At 35.0% G+C, this 18,672-nt stretch overlaps 2 protein-coding genes across 7 annotated transcripts; both read left to right on the top strand.

Annotated features, from left to right (window-relative positions):
- The first annotated feature begins 99 nt into the window (after positions 1-99).
- Positions 100-10,479, top strand: LOC127811046 (probable E3 ubiquitin ligase SUD1). 5 transcript variants are annotated; one of them, XM_052350751.1, is made up of 11 exons: positions 241-531; positions 1,330-1,626; positions 2,227-2,347; positions 2,905-3,220; positions 3,922-3,994; positions 4,551-4,632; positions 7,139-7,215; positions 7,681-7,991; positions 8,547-8,601; positions 8,799-8,865; positions 9,496-10,479. In XM_052350751.1, exons 4-9 carry the CDS (start codon positions 3,216-3,218, stop codon positions 8,581-8,583), a joined length of 585 nt encoding a protein of 194 aa, XP_052206711.1. In that variant the 5' UTR covers positions 241-531; positions 1,330-1,626; positions 2,227-2,347; positions 2,905-3,215; the 3' UTR covers positions 8,584-8,601; positions 8,799-8,865; positions 9,496-10,479. The 5 variants fall into 5 exon arrangements, with proteins under 5 accessions (XP_052206709.1, XP_052206710.1, XP_052206711.1 ...); XM_052350752.1 differs by having other exon boundaries at positions 8,799-8,908; XM_052350750.1 differs by having other exon boundaries at positions 240-531; positions 7,681-8,601; positions 8,799-8,908; positions 9,496-9,580.
- LOC127811044 (uncharacterized) lies at positions 8,918-17,944 on the top strand. Of its 2 annotated transcripts, none has more exons than XM_052350747.1 (7): positions 8,918-9,580; positions 13,616-13,942; positions 14,515-14,576; positions 15,252-15,324; positions 15,884-15,974; positions 16,075-16,151; positions 17,385-17,944. In XM_052350747.1, exons 2-7 carry the CDS (start codon positions 13,745-13,747, stop codon positions 17,481-17,483), a joined length of 600 nt encoding a protein of 199 aa, XP_052206707.1. In that variant the 5' UTR covers positions 8,918-9,580; positions 13,616-13,744; the 3' UTR covers positions 17,484-17,944. The 2 variants fall into 2 exon arrangements, with proteins under 2 accessions (XP_052206707.1, XP_052206706.1); XM_052350746.1 differs by lacking the exon at positions 8,918-9,580 and adding an exon at positions 12,143-12,536.
- Positions 17,945-18,672: the final 728 nt, after the last annotated feature.

The following is an 18,672-nucleotide window of genomic DNA, read 5'->3' as shown; positions in this document are numbered from 1 at the left end:
AAAACTAAATAAGATCAATAAATAATTTGACTACTACATTTAAAAATGTATTATCTTATTATAACTGGCAAGACTAATTTTCAGAAATAAGTCATTTTAAAGTATCAAGTGATATTTGGTTGGAAATGAGGGGCGCCTAGTGAAATAAGCCCAAAACAAGCTAAATCAAAACTGCTGACGGAGGCAACTCAACTGGAGAGAGAGAGAGAGACAACAAAAAAAGAGACTAGGCAGAGACACAACAAAAAAAGAGACCAGGCATGAGGAGAGAGGGCCAGCTGGCTGCTGATGAATGCTGTTCTGTAATCTTCTGGGTGAAGCACCGCACAGCCAGGCTGTACTTTCCTAATCCATGCTGTCTATCTCTATTCTATCCGATCAACCTTATGCTTCTCTCTGAAGCTCTCATAAATTGTCCTTCATTTTCTTGGAAAATCTTGGGGAATGGAAAATCCAATTACATGAAGAGGCAAAGCAATGCAAGCATCTCAAGAAATCTCCAATTCTCCTCCAGAAGACCATGCTCCCCAGGTCTCTCTCTCTCTCTGTACATATATATTATATATATAATGCATCTGTTCATAAGCTGAAACTGTCTCTGTTTAGTATTTATTTTAATTACTACTGGATATTCTCTAAGTGGTGTTCCAACTTCATAGATCATATTATACTTCCAATCTGCTTAGCAGGTGTTCTTACCTTCTGTTTCAAGTGAGATTAGGCTTAAATGGCTAGTTGTGAAGTACCCAATTTTTCCATGTTAAGTCTCTTTCTTTCTTTCTTCAATTTTTCAAGCATTTCTTTTCAGAGTATTTAATTTGAATGTATGTGGAGTATTTTCGTGTGAAGTCCATTATTTTCCAAGTGATTTATGCATAGCAGCACTGAACATGAAACAATGGTTCTCACAGATTTTTTTTAGTAAGACATCCTTTCCTGGAAAATCCAATATTTTGCAAACGCAAATATATTTTTGTGCAATTTATTACCATGTTATTATATAATACTTATTTATTTACTTAAGGAGGATTCATTTTCAAGTGAACGACAGGGGGAATCTTTTCAATTTGGCATCTTTTACTAAACAATGTATAACATTAAACTCTTCAAAGAGGTATCCTGATTTGATACCCAAAACCACGTGGCTTATCCAAATAAATCACTACCTGTTCACTCAAGAAATGTTAAATGGTGAATCACGTAGAACTTTCTATGAGCAATCTGGGATTTGGACCACTAGTGTATCATGTTTAGCATAAATTTCCTAGTTTTGGATAGTCCGGATGAGCTTCTAAAATTCTTTGGTTTGGATATGTTCGCTGCATGCAGGGTTATCTTGAAACTGGGAGTCCCACTGGAGAAATCGTAAATTCAGGAACAAGTCGCTCAGATCGCTCTCTTCAAATAACTCCTAGGCCCATAGGTTTTGGAAGTAGCCTCAGTGGAAAAGGCTTATTGCAGTATCAGGATACTATGAATGGTGTTACTTCATCCTTTCTTCTGACCTTAAGCTTGAAGAAGAAGTTCACAGAATGTAATGGTGAAAGAAGTCCTCTCCTAAATTCAGAGCCTGCACCAAACCTGCCTCCTTCTGTTTCCAGATCTGTTTCAGGAAGTATATTGGGTGTACGTTTTCATTGCTTGGTTTGAAATGTTGAAATTATTTCATGCACTTTGGTGGCAAAGGAGATCACACAGACGTTGATTGGAGGAAAGTATTTTAGACAACTGTCCTGCATTTTTGGGCCACAAGTTAACTGGTAGAACTTTAAGAAAAATAAATATTATCTTAGTACTCCAAATAGAACAAAAGGATCCAATCTTAATTGTATTGTTATATGCTTTCTGTGTGCTATTCTTATTATACACCATTATGCTGTGGATAAGTGCTTTTCTCTTGAATTCGTTGAATTATGCATCATGTCTGTGTGGATAAGTGCTTCTTTTGTTTAAGCATCACTTCTAGTGGCAGAAACCATCATTATGTCCTGTAGTTACGGCTACTGAATTGCTATGTGTAGATTGCTTGTTGAGAACTCCCTATTTTGTGATAAAAAGCGCTTCCTCCTCAACTATGGTAGCCATTGTATTAATTTTTCTTATTCACTGCCCTACTACAGTACATCACAAATCTCAGCTTTAAATGCATTGTTTTTGTTATTTTTTCTATTATAATTAGTCTGTAGGCTTGACATATTGTAATTTGATTTATCATTGCTCTTGCAGAGAGGGTCAGTTCAAGCTCCGGTTTCAAGGTCTCTCTCTGTCCCTGGGCGAAATTGTGTTATTGTGAGATCGTTTTCTTTTGCTACCCATGGAGAGAATGGCCAAATGGATACTTTTGATGGTATGTAGAGTGCAAGTATACCATGTCATTGTTATTGCTTGTTCCTCTTGCATTATAGAACTTCTATTGCTAAGCCCTTTCTTCATGACATAATTTCTCCGAGGTTTACAACTTTCGGGTTTGGCTATGACCTTTTTTACCCCCAAACATGACCTTATTAAATGTTTATTAAGGCCAAAATATTCAATATATAAGAATAATATGTTTGACAATTGTACAGTTCACTATTTCCCTCAGTTACATGAGCCAACATGCTCATCAAAACCTATTTAATTTTTAAAGGGTGGATATGGGTTCTAGGAGCAAAAAAAAAAAAAAAAAAAAAGGGATTTGAGATTTTCGAACAGAATCCACTACAAGTAAAATTTGGTAGGGTTATGGCAAACCCATTCTGTCCCCAATATACCTACTTCATATGTTGGTTTGGCTTTGGAGACCTTGCCAGCTTACAGCTGCATCCTTGAGCATTAAAATAATCCCTTTGATTGTTATAATCACTATGTCTCTTATTTTTTTCTTGCCTCTTATTTTCCAACTTTAACCCCTTTGCAAATCAGATGAAGTAACTCCTGTTCCGTTGGAAGAGAATGATGAGGAGATTCCTGAAGAGGAAGCAATATGGGGGATTTGTTATGGGGCATGTGATGAAGGAAATACACTCATGATGGAATGCAGTTGCAAAGGTTCCCTTAGAGGTATTATTGATGAAGAATGCATTGTAAAGTGGTTTAGGATGAGAGGAAGGAAGCAATGTGATGTCTGTGGGCAAGAAATCTCCAACTTACCAGTAATATTGCTTCGAGCACCGACTTCCATGCAAATAAACAATATGTTGGGCCATAATCCACAGAATTTGAATTCATAAAGCATGAGGTGAGTAAAAGTAACGTTCAAAGTTTCTCCTGTTGCCATAAAGCATGAATTGTGCCATTCTGATGATTTATTTGCTGAATAACCCTGTTTCATAATCAGGAGTTAAGTCAGTGAGAATCTAACATCATGCTGTGGCTAGCTTTTTTTTTTTTTTTAATGCAAGTCTTGCTTAATCTTTATTATCAACTGATTACCTTAAGGAGCTGTTTTCATTCATCAAAACTAAGCTGAATGATCCCTGCTTGAACAGAATTTATGATCAGCATGTTCGGTGCTGTGGGAAAAGAATAAAACTAACAAGTATTGTTCATGAATTCACTCTAGCTTGTTTTCCTCATTTTTATACTTGTTTTTGATGTAAATTTTCATGGATACCACTTGTCCAGAAAGCTTAAATTGTTAGAGAATAGGTCAAATGATGTATATTAAGCTTTTTAACACTACCTCTCTTGCAACCAAGCTTCCATGGAGTCATACTAAACAACTTAAGGTGCAACAAACACACAGAACAAAAGTTAACAAAGAGTCACCATGAATATAAAAAAGGGATCAAACACATAAAAAGAAACAGAATCTGGGATTTACTGGAAGAAAAGCTCTAACACCACGCTAAGTCATCACTTGTCCTAGAACCTCATGCATGTGATACAGCAGTATAAATCAAGTTTTTTAAAGATATTTATGCCTGTTGTTTTCTGCAGTGTCTTGCAGGGCATTGCGATGCTCGTGGTGATCCGCTCAATATGCTATTTCTTATTTCTTGAGCAGCTACTGGTATCACATCTCATCTTAATAGAACATCTTCATTGTAATTGTAGTTTTTGTATAGAAACAACTTCTTTCACTTTATTATCCAGATTGGACAAATTTATACACAAAATGGTAATTGCTCATATAGAGGCAATTACACACACAAAAAAAAAAACTACCATTTAGAGAATAAATAATAGTAAACCTAAATACAAAATTAATTATACACTTAAATACAAAATTGTAATCACATGATTTTCTACACACATCTTCAAGGTAGGCTGTAAATATTAGGGAAGCGCAATTTGGATCTTCACATCTTCAAATTGAGTCTTTGATAGATCCTTATCCACCTTCAATTTTTCTCATTATGAAATGCCTGTCTATTTAGATCACTTTGAACATGTTGAGTTGTTACCAATATCTAGTTAGATGAATATAATATTGGGTAACTAAAAGGTCTACTTGACAACGCCTTTGCAGTGTCTTTAGTGTCGAAGTACGTTTCCTTTGTTACATTCCAAATTTCTTATGCCGTCTCATGGAGAATGAAATTTACTTTAACTTGATGTGTCTTCAGGATTGGAATACTTCTTCTTTGTGCTATCCCAAATCTCGTGCCATCTTGTGGAGGAAGACATTTACCATGCAGCTTTTCACAGGTTCAGCTGGAACCTTTTAGTAGCTTTTACAAACTACAACCTTTACACTAGCTTTTATAAGGCTCATCTATAACCACTCTGTACTTTTTCAGGAGATCAAGCAGTAACCCTTCCAATGCTTTTTACACTTGGGATGAAGCAATAACCTTACAATGCTTTTTACACTTGATTGTCCACCACTTTAACCTTATGTACAGTAAGGAAATTACCTTTCTGAGCCACTATGACTGTTGTTGGGGTGGTAGTATTCAGGGAAATTGATGTTTGTTTGATGAACGCCTTGACATGAGGCTTCTTGGCCGAGTCCTTGTGAATGACCCTCTTAGGGTATTTAGCGTTATGGAAAATGCCTTGATGTGAGACTTCTTGGCTATTCTTGGTCGAGCCCTTGTGAATCACCCTCTCTAGTGTGAGTGACCGTCCTTCTATGTGAGGCAAACCTATTTGTCTTCCCCGTTGATCTCTATTCGACGGCCCTTCGCTTTCTCCAACACAGCTTTGTGGCTATTCGATTATCCCTTCAATGGTGACAACGACTGTGACGGTTGCGGTTGTGACTACGACAATGGCAGATGAAGATAAAGGAGATAATTAGAGATGAAGGAGATGGGTAGTGGCCGATGATGGTAGTGTTTTCTCTTGGGAAAGAACTTCACCATCTTCACCGCGCTCTCTCTCCCTCTAACCCTCCGTCTCATTGCTCTGATACCATGTAATTTTTGGACAGAAATAACTTCCTTTACTTTATTATTTAAATTGGACAAATTTATACATAAATAAGTAACTACTCATATGGTGGCAGTTATACATAGAAAAAAAAACTGCTACTTAGAAAATAAATACAAAATTAATTGAAGAAAAAACTGATTTGGTTAAGGAAAGAAAAACTTGTCACCTAGGGATAAAATTAATTATAGACTTAAATACAAAATTGTAATCACATGATTTTCTACTGTAACTTTGGTTAGACACTTCTCGGGTGCTGGAAACTTCTCCTTCTGTCACCTAAAACCAATAAAAAGAAATACATTCCTGCACTATGATTACTGGATAGACCTGTTGCAGGTTCGATGCTTGCAATTTTTCATCAGACAAATTAAATCCAAAATTACTTCAACCTTGAACTACCCTTGCTGTAAGCAATATTGCAAAGAGGAAATGATCTCAGGAGCAGAATTTTGGATTCCCAGTCCCCTCTAAAATGGAGAAAAAGGAATGAAAAAGGTTCTAGGGGGGTTGTGGAGACAGAGCATTTTTTATTTTTAATGGTCAGCTGAATCATATCCACGGACAGTGATCAGCATTTTGAATATAGCATGCATGACATATTTTCAATTCTGTTATCTCACTAGATTCATCTTTTCTACCTCAACATAGTGGCCTTACAAAGTTATGCTGGAAGTCCTCACAATGTACTTGTTGCATCTATTTGCTAGTGTCAAAACCCTTGTACATGAATTGCTTACTTGCCAACTCTTTCCCACTCTCATTTAGTGTTTCTTAGTGTACACAAAATGTCGAATTAGAGAACGTAGAGTTTACTAGTCAAATTATAAGACAGGAACATTGCAGTCGGTAGGCCAAATTGTTTGTTTTGAATATTTCTTGCATGCAAGGTTTCTTTGTGCATGTTTCTTTTATGGCGGGGCTGGAGGCAGACCAAAGCACTTAGGAGGAGGATAGAGAGAACTTGAGTAGAATTACATCAAGTTGATCGTCCATTGACCAACCCATCTACCAATTTTTAAGTGCTAGGGGAGGAGTGCTGACAAACTTCCCACAAATAAGCCAAAGTCAGGTCTCTCTACAACATCCTGTAAAATCTGAATGAGGTTGGACAAGGGTCTAGAAAGTTTGGTGGCTGAGCTGCTCCCTCTGCAGGGGATAATTTGGATACCCTATCTCTTTCCCGACTTGGTCATGGGCAAAAGTAACTGGAGTAGGATTAAGTCTGCTACAAGCTTGTAGTTTCTAGCCACCAAACCACAAGATGGTAATGGCCCAAAAAAGAGGGAACACCTGAAAGGCCATCTCAAGGATTCTAAGTGCCCAAGTAACTTTGCCAAAGATTTGAAACCAAGCGAGTGGGTTAAAGACCAACTGACCTTAGAGACTTGCAAGTTGCAAGTGGGTCAAGGATACACCCAAACAAGCGGATCAAGGTCCAGTGATCTTGGACCTAAGCAAGTGGGTACCTACAAAAAGAATGAGCTTTTTAATACCCATAATGAGTAGTAAAGCAAGATGGCTGGTTTCATACCCAAAGCTTTTATTCCTTTTTTTTTTTTTACAATAAAATTAAAAACAGTACGCAGTTTTTTTATTTTATATTGTAGGTTCATGACATTCAGAATGATGCATTTGTGGTTGCTCTGCCCTGTGCTGTTAGCTCAGGCCTTGTGTCATCTACATTTGTAGTCCATTTGGTACAATCTAATCTTCGAAAATACCCAAAGTTTTTTTCAAGTGGTATGACCTGTTTGATTGTAATTCTTTTAATATGCAGTGATCAAATATATATGGACATATGCGGCTCTTCAATTTGCACATGTGGCTATGATTCTTTTCCTTTTCCATTTCTTGGTGAGCACTACTTCTACCGGTCGTTAAATTGTTATGGTATGATTCTTTTTGTTGCTTTTGGTTTTAATCCCTGTATTCTGCCGTTAAAAAAAGAGAGTAAAATTTCACTGTAATCCTGGGTTGAATATTAATCCCTGTACTCTACTTGTGGCTATGATTCTTTTCCTTTTCCATTTCTTGGTGAGTCCTAATTCTAGGTTGAATATATATCTAAATGTATTGAGAAGGGTAATTTTGAAAAATAGGTGGCTTCAAAGTATTAAGTGAAATTGGGTTGGAAATGAGGGGTACCTGTGGAATTAAGCCCAAAACAAAGCAAATAGAAACCAGTAAACCACCCATGGAGGCAATTGGCAAGGGAGAGAGAGAGAGAGAGCCAATATGTTTTATAAATTTCCTGTATTTTGACCATTATTTAGGAATAAGCATTCTCTTTTTTAGCTTGGAAATGTTCATTGCGTGCAGGGCGATCTTGAAACTGAGATTCCATCTGGCAATGTCGTAAATTCAGGGACAAGGCACTCTGATCTCTCTCTTCAAATACCTCCTAGGCCCATAGGTTTTGGAAGTAGCTGTAGCGGAAAAGGGTTATTGCAATCCCAGGACACTATGATTGGTGGCACTTCATCTGAGGGCTTTCTTCAGGCTTTAAGCTTGAAGAAGAAGTTCACAGAATGTGATGGTGAACGATTAGAGTACCTTTTTTGGCATCCGTCAGGCCTGCATCAAACCTGTCCCCTTTTGTTTCCGCACCTGTTTAAGCAAGTATATCGAATGTACGTCAATCTTCTTATGACTTGGTGTGAAATGTTGAAGTTATTTTATGCACTTTGGTGGCCAAGGGGCTGACATAGATGTTGATTGCAGAGGACTATTTTAGGAAAATACCCTGGATTTGTGTTTGGGCCACAAGTTAACTGGTAAAACTTTGAAGAAAAAACAAATGTTATCTTAATACACCAAATTGAAAGAAAGTATCCAATCTTAATCGTATTGTTATATGACATTGTGCTCTGGATAAGTGCTTCGCTTTTCTCTCGAATTCATAGAGTTATACCCGTTAACAAAAGAAGCTTCATGTCTCAGTGGTAGAAGCCATCTCTATGTCCTTTAGTTATTGCGAGTGAATTGCTATATGTAGATTGCTTGCTGAGAAGTCCATGTTTCATGATAAAAAAGCACCTTCTTCTCAACTATGGTAACCAATGTATTAATTTTTCTTATTCACTGCCTTTCTACAGTACGTTGCTAATCTCAGCTTTAATCGTGTTCCTTTTGGAGGTTTTTTTTTTATGTATTGTAATTTGATTTGTTGTTGTTTTTGCAAACAGGATCAGTTTAAGCCCCAGAATCAAGGTCTCTCTCTGATTGTTCAGAAATAATGAGGTGAGTGGAAGGTGCAAATTTCCACCTGGTGTCATAAAAGCACGAATGATGCTGTTCTGGTGAATGATGATTTACTGCAAATTTTCACCTGGTGTCAAAAGCACGAACTTAATCTATGATAAAGTGGTACAACAATATATATGATCAAGTTTTTAAAGATATTTATCCATGTTGTTTACTGCTGCGTCTTCTTGCAGGACTTTGTGACACTCATGCTGATTAGCTCATTCTGCTGTTTCTTCTTTCTTGAGTTCCTACTTATATGTATGCCATCTCATCTTATAAGAACGTCTTCATTGTGACTTCGGTTAGACACTTCTCCTCCAAAACTAAGAAAATGAAATATATTCCTGAATTATGGTTACTAGCTAGGATTGTGGCAGGCTCGATGTTCATTAGACAGATTAAATCCTGATGATTTGAGGTATAGCATGCATAGTTGTTATCTGTTCTGTTAACTCACTAGATTTACCCTTTCTACCTCAACAGAATTATGCTAAAGACCTCACAATGTACCTGTTGCATCTGTTTGCTAGTGTCAAAAACCTTTTACGTGTTCCTCTCATGCCAACTCTTTCCTACTTGACTGCTTCTTAGATTCGTGACACCTCTCAGCCCAAATCTTGTCTAGTTTAGTCATAAAGGCCTCTGAGAGCTAGTACATAAGATGTCAAACCAAATAACTTTAGAGTTGGTCAAATTCTAAGTCAAGTGACCTTGGACCCAAGCAAGTAAAGATTGCGTGCCTTTTAATACCCGCAATGAGTAGAGGAAGATGGTTGGTCCCCGTCCCATTCCTGACACTTCTATTACATTTTTATACATTAAACGTGAATGCCTTTTTGTTTTCTGAGTGGTATGGCCTGCTTGATCGTAACTTTGTTTACTATGCAGCCATCAAGCATGCAAGCACATATGCGGCTCTTCAATTTGCACTTATGCCTCGTGGCTATGATTCTTTTCCTCTTCCATTCCTTCGGTGAGTCATACTTCCAACAATTGTTAGATTTGATATCATATGGTTTGTTTCATTGCCTTTTATTTTGCATCCCTATATTTTGTCGCAAAATAAAATTAATTTCTCTTGCAGTTTTATTTGATCGTAACAGGGTTTGAGTTTTTGAAAACTTGAACTCTCCAACTAAAGTACGAATATAAAGCAAGTTGAGGCTCATTGACATCGCAAAACCCAAAAGAACGCTGATAATTGGTCCGAGAATTATCTTTAACTCTTTTGAATGCATATGAAAAATTATAGATACACCGCCATCAGTGTTTAACTAGTATGAGTAAATAAAAATCATTCATTCTCCTCAAAATCAGCTTTATGCAGGGCTAGAGTTTTCAAAAGCGTGGAACTCTCCAACTGAAGTGTCAAATATAAAGCTAGTTGAGGCTCATTGACATTGCAAAAGCCAGAAGGAACGCTGATAATTGGTCTGAGACTTGGACTGGTTTGGCTTCAGATTTCGATCCAAGTTCTCTGACCAATTGTCAGTGTTTTTTTTGGGTTTTGACATGTCAATATAAGTCCCAACTCGCTTTGTATTTCGTACTTCAACTACAAAGTTCAAGTTTTTGAAACTCTAGCCATGCATAAAGCTGATTTTGAGGAGAAATAAAGGTTTCGATTTTCTCATACTAGTTTTGCACTGATGCTAGTTGTGTATATACAATTTTTGCATATACATTCAAAAGAGTTAATGATAATAAGCACCAAGTTTTCTATCAATTGCTTGTTAGCCTCTTTGCTTGTTGATATATTCATCTACCACAAGTTCAACATTACCAACCAACAAAACTAGTGATTAGATTTTGCTACAAAGGTGTACTAAGTTTGTGAGAATCAACTAATGTTGTATTTATACGTTGATTTTATCTTGCATTCTTTACTTGTTAATATTCATAGGATATTTTAAATTTTGCAGGCAAAGTTAGAAATAGAAAATATTTACAAGGGGATAAATTTAACCAACCAAAATGAATAACAAAATAATCATTTAAATTTTACTTTGTTTTTGAAAAGCAAAATAATTTATGATTGAATTTATACAAAAAAAGTTTTTGTATTTTTTTTTCTATATATACCTCTAGACAATTCATGAAAACTTTATTTTCTATTTTTTTGGAATTGAAACTTAAAGCAATAAATATAGATATAGACAAAGAAGAAAACAAAAAAACTAAAATTGAGTCCCCCCCCCCCCCAAAAAAAAATAAAAAAATAAATAATTGTTATTAGATCAAAAGAGTAATGCATTACTTGTAATGAGATGTTTTGTGGCAAAGAATGAAAATTTCCCATCTCTTTAATAAGGTTTGGTAGGATTTACAATTCTAGTATTTAATTCAAAATATTAATTATTTTTTATTTTGGAATTATATTCTTATTTAAATTGACTAATATTTTAAATTTATTATTTTTCTAATTTTTTGCTTTTTATAATTTTATATTTTTTAAAAAATAAAGAGGTGCGTAACAACAAAATTTTAACAATTACCATAACACATGTATGTATGCAACAGGATGTTAAATATTTAGGTATAGGCAACTCTCTTAACACAATTAAACGTACAGAAAAATTTATTTATTTTTATAATTTAAAATAACTCAATGTCATAAAAAATTTCAAAAAATAAAAAAAAGTAAATCAATGAACATAGGAGACTTATTCTAAATTAATACAAACACTACAACAAGTACGAAAAATTATACTTGACATTTTGAAAAAACGAAAAAAAAAAAAATAGTTAATAAGAATGTCTTAACTCTAATAAAATAATTAAAAAAATACTAAAAATAGTGTTCTATGGATTTTTTATTAAAAGGGGAATGCCATTACCTTTTTTTTAAAAAAAAAATCATCTCCGAAAATAAGAGTGACTTTTTTTTTTATTAACTATTATAAATAATCATTCGAGCTAATTTTAAATAATATTCTAAATCAATTTGGAGGATTTACTATAGACTTATTATTGTAGATACTACTCTCAATTTTATTTAGATGAAAATAAATGATCAATCTTTAGCAACTAATTGTTTTGTCTAATTAAATTGGTTAAAAATTTATTTGTTTCTATGATATTTAAGGATTCTTTTTGAAGTAGAATTCTTTGTGACTAGTTCAATTTGTTTTAATTTAAGACGTTTAGCTTAAAAAATATCTTAATTAAAATTTTTAAACTTTATTTACGAAATTTTATTTTTTTATAAATTCAACCAAAATCAACAAATAAATTCAACCAACATAAGAAAAAAACTTCCCACCTTCCAATTTGAATTTTATATAATTTGGAAGCCGAAAATTAAATTGAATATTACAATAAAAAATGTATACCTGACTGTAACTTTTTCTTTTCTGATAAGTCTCCTGTTGCAGCAGAGAGGGGTAATTTGGGGGTAAGAAGTGAAATTGGGTTGGAATTTAGGGGTGCCTGTGGAATTAAGCCAAAAACAAACCAAATCAAAACCGCCGGCCGATGGAGGCAACTGACCTGGCGCCAGAGAGAGAGGTGACGTCGAAAGTAGAGAGTGAGCATGACGAGAGAGAGAGAGAGAGGGAGGGAGAGAAAGGGGCAGCTGGCTGCTGCTGATGAATGCTGTTCTGTCGTCTTCCGGGAGAAGCACCGCTACGCACCGCCAGGCCGTAGTTTTCCAATAAACCCACACACTGCTTCTCTCTCTCTTTCTTCGATCATATGTATCCCTTTTGGGTGTGAATCGAAGGCCATTTCTTCGTCTCTCCCCTCTCCGACTGCTTCAATCTCGCCCAACTTCATCCTTTATTTCACTTCTCCAATTCACTCATAAATTGCTCTTTCGTTTTCTCGGAAAATCTCGACGACAGGGAAACCCAGTTATAAGAAGACGCTAAACAACAATGCAAGCACCTCACGAAATCTCCATTTCTGCTCCAGAAGTTGATGCTCCCCTGGTCTCTCTCTCTCTCTCCCCTTCTAAAATTATAACTACTCTGCTATGTAAAAGGGTTTTTAATTTTCAAAGATGAGTTCATAATTTCGTGAAAAATGTTACTAATTCTTTGCATATATATTACTAATTTCTTGATTGCACAACTAAAATTTTTGAGTGTTTCTTTTCCATTGTTATTGTTTTTTTAATACAAATAATTAATCTTATGCAAGGAATGAAATGATTATAATTTATCAAAACAATGGGTAGTTTTAGATGCTTATTGACACTGTGAGATAGCTATTGGAGGTAATATTATGTGTGTGGTGTCTTGACGGAGAAAGAGGATAATGAATTAATGAATTGAAGGGCATTTTGGTGAACATAATATTGACAGAGTTTCGATGTTTGGTAACACTAAAAACGAGTGTTTGCTTGTATAACAGAATAGGATAGAAGATATGTAATGCCTCTGTTGATATGCTTCGTCTAGCAGAAACTCTCTGTTTAGTGTTTATTTTATTTATTTATGGATATTCTCTATATAGCGGTCCAACTTCATAGATCATGTTAACTTCCGGGTTGTTAAGGGTTTAAAGGCGTTATTGCCTGCTGTTTCAATTGAGATTAGGCTTAGATGCTTAGTTGCAAAGTACCAGAATTTTCTATTTCAAGTTTCTTGCTTCTCTTTGTTCAATTTTTCTAGCATTTCTTTTCGGAGTATTTGATTATATCTGAAGTATTTTGATATGGAGGCCATTATTGGAATGAAACAGTGGTTCTCACAAATTTGCTGACTTTAAGGATTCATTTTTTAGTGAAAATATGCAAATAAATTTCAATTTGGCATCCTTTGCAAAAGAAAGTATCACATTAAACTCCTCAAAGAGGTATCTCAATTTCAAACCCCAAAACACATGGCTTATCCAAATAAGCCACTACCTGTTCATTCCAGAAATGTCGAATGGTTAATCAAGTAGAACTTGGAATGAGCATTCCGGTTTTGGACCATTTGTGTAATGTGTTTTATAAATTTTCTATATTTGGATAGTCTTGATGTCCTTATAGCTTATTTGGTTTGGAAATGTTCGTTGCATGCAGGGAGATCTTGAGAATGGGATTCAAACTGGAGAAGTCATAAATTCAGATGTATCTCTACAAAGACCTCCTATACCCATAGGTTCTGGGAGTAGCCAAAGTGGAAAAGACTTGTTGCAGTCTCAGGATAGTATGAATGGCGGCTCTTCATCTGGGGGCCTTCTTCAGGCTTTAAGCTTGAGGAAGAAGTTTGAAGAATGTGAAAGTGAAAGAACCCCTCTCCTAAATTTGGAGGATAAGGCAGCCCTGGAACCTGTTTCGGAGCCTCTCACCCCTGCATCAAACCCATCCCCTTTTGTTTCCACACCTATTTCAGCAAGTGCATCAAATGTGAGTTCTTTTTCATCACTTGGTTTGAAATGTTGACATTATTTTATGCACTTTGGAGGCAAAGGGGCTCACATAGATGTTGATTGCAGGAAACTATTTTAGGCAACTACCCTGCAGAAAAATAAATATTATCATAATAATCCAAATTGAAAGAAAGGATCCAATCTTAATTCTGTTGTTATATATATATTTTCCGGGGGGGGGGGGGGGGGGCAGTGCTTATTAATAAGACATTGTGTTGTGGATAAGTGCTACACTTTTCTCTTGAATTCGTTGAGTTATACCTGCTAAACAAAGGAACCTTCATATCTCAGTGGCAGAAGCCATCTTTATGTCCTTTAGTTACAGCTAGGGAATTGCTATATATAACTCAGAAATAACAAAAAAAAAAATTAAAAAAAATTTGCCACATGTAGATTGCTTGTTGGGAACTCTGTTTTGTGATAAAAAATCACCTTCTTCTCATCTAAGGTAGCCAATGTAGATTGCTTTAATTGCATTACTTTGGAATTTTCTAAAATCTAGCTCGTGGCCTTCTCATGTTGTAATTTGATTTATTGCTATTCTTGCAGACAGGATCACTTCAAGCTCCGGAATCAAGGCCTCTCTCTGATGAGAGTTCAGATATAACAAGGTGAGTTAAACTCAGGTGCAAAGTTTCACCTGGCGCCATAAAGCATCAATGATGCTGTTCTGATGAGGAAAATGATGAGAACTATAGCTCCAACAGTGAAAATGACTTCCTAAATCTAGACTAGATAATTGAAAATGAATTAAAAGACTCTCTCTTGTTCTCTTTTAGCATAGATTTTTGTCTTGACAGTATTATCTAGTAATTTAGTTGCAGTTATTACATTATCTCTTTCCTTTTTCTAACATTTGTACTTTGTTTCAATTGGGCGTGCACTAGTGCTTTGCACTTTGTGCTTAAGCTCTAGAAGGCCTTTGCACTTGAGTGCGCATAGGGCCTTTAAAAGCACTGGATACAACTTGTCCAGAAAGCTGAAATTGTTAGAGAAAAGGTCAAACGAAATATATTAAGCTTTTGTAGCACTGCCTCTCATGTGCAACCAAGCTTGCATGGAGGCATACTAAACAACTCAATGAGCATCAAAACACACAACAAGAGTTCAACATGAATATAAAAACTGGGACCAAACACACATAACAAGACTTGAATCCAGGATTTACTGGAACAAATGCTCTAATACCATAATAAGTCATCACTTGTTCTAGAACTTTATCCATGATAAACTGATACAAAAATATATATCAAGTTATTAAGGATATTTATGGATGTTTTCTGCAGTGTCTTGGAGGACTTTCTAAATGTTGCGCTGGTTACCGCATTCTTCTTTTTCTTCTTTCTTGAGTTCCTACTGGTATGCAATCTCATCTTAATAGAACATCTTTATTGTTACTTTGGTTGGACACTTCTTGTGTCCTGGAATCTTCTCCTTCTATCATCTGCAACCAAGTAAAAGAAATATATTCATGAATTATGGTTACTGGATTGGCCTGTTGCAGGTTCAATGCTTGCAATTTTTTATGTGATATATTAAATCCTGAATGACTCAGGCTTGAACTACGTCTTGTGTAAGCCATATTACAAAGAGGAACTGATCTCAAGAGCAGAATTTTGGATTCCCAATCCCCTCTAAAATGGAGAAAAAAAGAATGAAAAATGGTTTTAGGGGGATTGTGGAAAGAAAGCATTTTTTATTTTTAATGGCCGACTGAATCATCTCCATGAACAGTGATCAGCAGTTTGACTAAGAACAATGTCATAGCATGCATGACTTACTGTCAATTCTTTTATCTCACTAGATTCACCTTTTCAACCTTGGCATGGTGTCCTTACAGAGTTATGCTGAAGATTCGCAATGTCCCTGTTAAAATTCAGCAGAGTAGTTTTTTATTTTATGCCCTTCTCTTTTGTAGGTTGATGACATGAGAAATGAAGCGTTTTTGGTTGCTTTCCCTTGCGCTTTTTTCTTGGGCCTTTTGTCTTCTATATTTGCAGTCATAATTGGTACAGTCAATTCTCCAAAAATACACTTTTTTTTTTTTTTTTTTGGTTTTTTGTTTCATTAGTGGTATGGCCTGCTTGATCATAACTATCTTGTATGCAGCGATTGACTATATGTGGAGATACGCGGCTCTTGAATTTGCAGTTGTGGCTATGGTTATTTTCCTCTTCCATTCCTTGGTGAGTCATACTTCTACCAATCATTAAATTGTCATCATATGATTTGTTTTGTTTTGGTGCTCATAGCTAACGTCCGTACTCCCCTTTCCCCAACCAAAAACAAACAAAAAACCAAAAGGAAAATAAAAAAGAAAAGAAAGGAATTGGAAAGATGCCTCTACACACCTTAATTGTAGAACAAGAACAAAAAGAAAAACTGCTCTGTAGATTGATGACAAAGCTTCAAGAAAAAAGCGAAGAGATTGGGGGGGAGGGGGAAAGAAAAGAAGAAAAAGAAGCTTGAGAGAGAGAGAGAGAGATTTCTTGAGTCCATTGTAAGTCTATTTATGGGTAAAAATTCAATCCTAACTAAAATATAATAAAGCTAAATATAATTATCTCAACATATAAATAAAAGATAAAATCTAAGAATCTAAAATCTGAATAAAATAAGATAAATAATTAACTGTCCTATCGTAATTACCCTGCTATAGTTAATTGTTATCCTAAGAAGATAATTAAAATTCATTAAAAATCTAAATTTCAAAATATAAATAACAATTAAATCCTAATATCCAACTTTAAAATTTAATATCTAATTTTTCACCATATTAATCAAGTCCCACCATAGGAGGCAGAGTTTTTTAAATAATATTATTTTGAAAAACGTATTGAAACAATATTAGGTTGATTTTAATTATTAATCTAGTATTGAGAAAGCCAAATGCATAAACACATCACGCAAATGTAAATTTTGATAGAATAGTAAACGCGCTTGTTAAGAGCGATTTTTGTTTTATCAAAAAGTACACTTGGAAACAAATTTGTAAATGCACCTATCAAGTGTGTTTATAGTTTCCCACACGTACACAAAATTTTTAAGTTTGGTGTCCTGTATTAGATTGGTAATTATTTTCAATCTGATATTGTCAGGGTAATATTATTTTTAAAAAACTGCAGGTGCCATGATTAAGACGCTGAATTTTTGAAAGCGCATAACATGACAGGGACATGAAAAGATATTAGATATTTTTTTATACTTCAAATATATCATATATTAATGTTTTATCCAAAGATAATAAAGAGATGCAAGCTGATGCTAAATAAAGTTAGAAATATATATTTCACGAACTTTATAGTCAACGTATTCCCTTTTACCAATTCCGTGAAAAAACAAGTCAAATATTCTGCTATGTTTTTTTTTTCTCCTTATCCCCGTATTTTTCTGTAAAAAATAGTTAAATTTCCTTGCAGCTTCATCTGAAGCCACTTTGGGAAATAGCAGTATCTTCAATTCTGGGTTTTTCGATGTCAATGAGCCTCAACAAGCTTTATACTCGATACTTCGGCTAGAGATTTCAAGTTTCTGAAAACTGAGAGCCTGCATAGAGCCCATTTTGAAGAGAAAGAAAGATTGCTATTACTCATGCGGGTTATGTACTAATGTTGGTGGTGAACAGCAGAACAAGGGTGGTTGTGTATTTATAATTTTCCGTGTAAATTCAAATGAACAAAAAGAGGGTTCTGCCAAATGCTTGTTTTCCTTTCTCTGTTGATACATTCAATTTATATATGCAACAGAACAGACACCATGAGTTCAACATAACTGGCCATAAAAACCAGTGGTTAGATTCTGCTCATAAAACCATTGGTCAAGTCTGCTCATAAAGGCAAGGTTCCTTGTTTCCTGTTTCATGAGGATGGGGGGAAGGTTGTATTTATTCATGGGCGGTTTTGAAATATGTTGGGGGCGGATTTATTAACTGTTGGAAGAGTTGCTTGGACAGCTTCTATATGGTGTTCTAGATCAATTTGGAGGATTTGTTATAGGCTTATTCTGAATGTTACTTTCAATTATTTGGGTGAAAATCTTTAACAACCAATCTTTGTGCTGTGACTGTTTTGTCTAATCAAATCCTTCAGTTGGTTAGGGATCGATTTTTTTCTTTAATATTTAAGGATTTTATTCTAAGTTGAGTTTTATTTCATAGGTGAAATTTGCCTCGGGAGTGTATAAGAAGTTGATTGTTTTCTTTAGCTAGTTTCTAAATTTTTGGTGTTTCATTCTGAGTGTTTCTAATTTTATTCGAATCACATAATATCTTAACTTTGAGTGTTAGCTCAAGATATTCCCTAACTAAGATATTTGGACCTTATTTACTTAATTTTTTTTAGTTTCATAAGTTCTTAATTACAGAAAAAGAAAAAAAGAAAAAAAAAAAAAAAACTCCTCTTCTTCTCAATTTGAATTTGTATGTTTTGGCTAACTAAAATTAAATTAGATCATCAAATATAATTTGACCAGTACAATTAAAAACATATGTCTTATGCCCAGCAAAAAGCAAAAATGTATGACTTTGTGTAACAGATAAGAGTAATATTGAGATATAGCCCAAAACAAGCTAAATGAAAATTGCTACTGCCTATGGAGGCAACTGAACCAACCAACTGGTTAGAGAGAAAGAGAGAGTGGGCATGAGGAGATGAATGTTGTTGGGTGTGAATCCAAGGCCCTTTCCCTTTCTTCACTTCTCTCTGAACC

This window comes from Diospyros lotus, chromosome 10 (assembly GCF_014633365.1).
Source record: "Diospyros lotus cultivar Yz01 chromosome 10, ASM1463336v1, whole genome shotgun sequence".
Lineage (NCBI taxonomy): Eukaryota > Viridiplantae > Streptophyta > Magnoliopsida > Ericales > Ebenaceae > Diospyros > Diospyros lotus.
The sequence above is the reverse complement of the archived record's forward strand: the minus strand, read 5'-3'. Positions and strand labels throughout refer to the sequence as shown.

Bases quoted from the DNA above. Each gene is read 5' to 3' on its own strand.
- LOC127811044 (XM_052350746.1), top strand. From the start codon at position 12,483: ATGCAAGCACCTCACGAAATCTCCATTTCTGCTCCAGAAGTTGATGCT. The intron at 12,537-13,615 runs GTCTCTCTCTCT...CGTTGCATGCAG, and splicing joins CAGAAGTTGATGCTCCCCTG to GGAGATCTTGAGAATGGGAT. The intron at 15,325-15,883 runs GTATGCAATCTC...TCTCTTTTGTAG, and splicing joins TCTTTCTTGAGTTCCTACTG to GTTGATGACATGAGAAATGA.
- LOC127811046 (XM_052350748.1), top strand. From the start codon at position 478: ATGCAAGCATCTCAAGAAATCTCCAATTCTCCTCCAGAAGACCATGCT. The intron at 532-1,329 runs GTCTCTCTCTCT...CGCTGCATGCAG, and splicing joins CAGAAGACCATGCTCCCCAG to GGTTATCTTGAAACTGGGAG. The intron at 1,627-2,226 runs GTACGTTTTCAT...TTGCTCTTGCAG, and splicing joins TTTCAGGAAGTATATTGGGT to AGAGGGTCAGTTCAAGCTCC.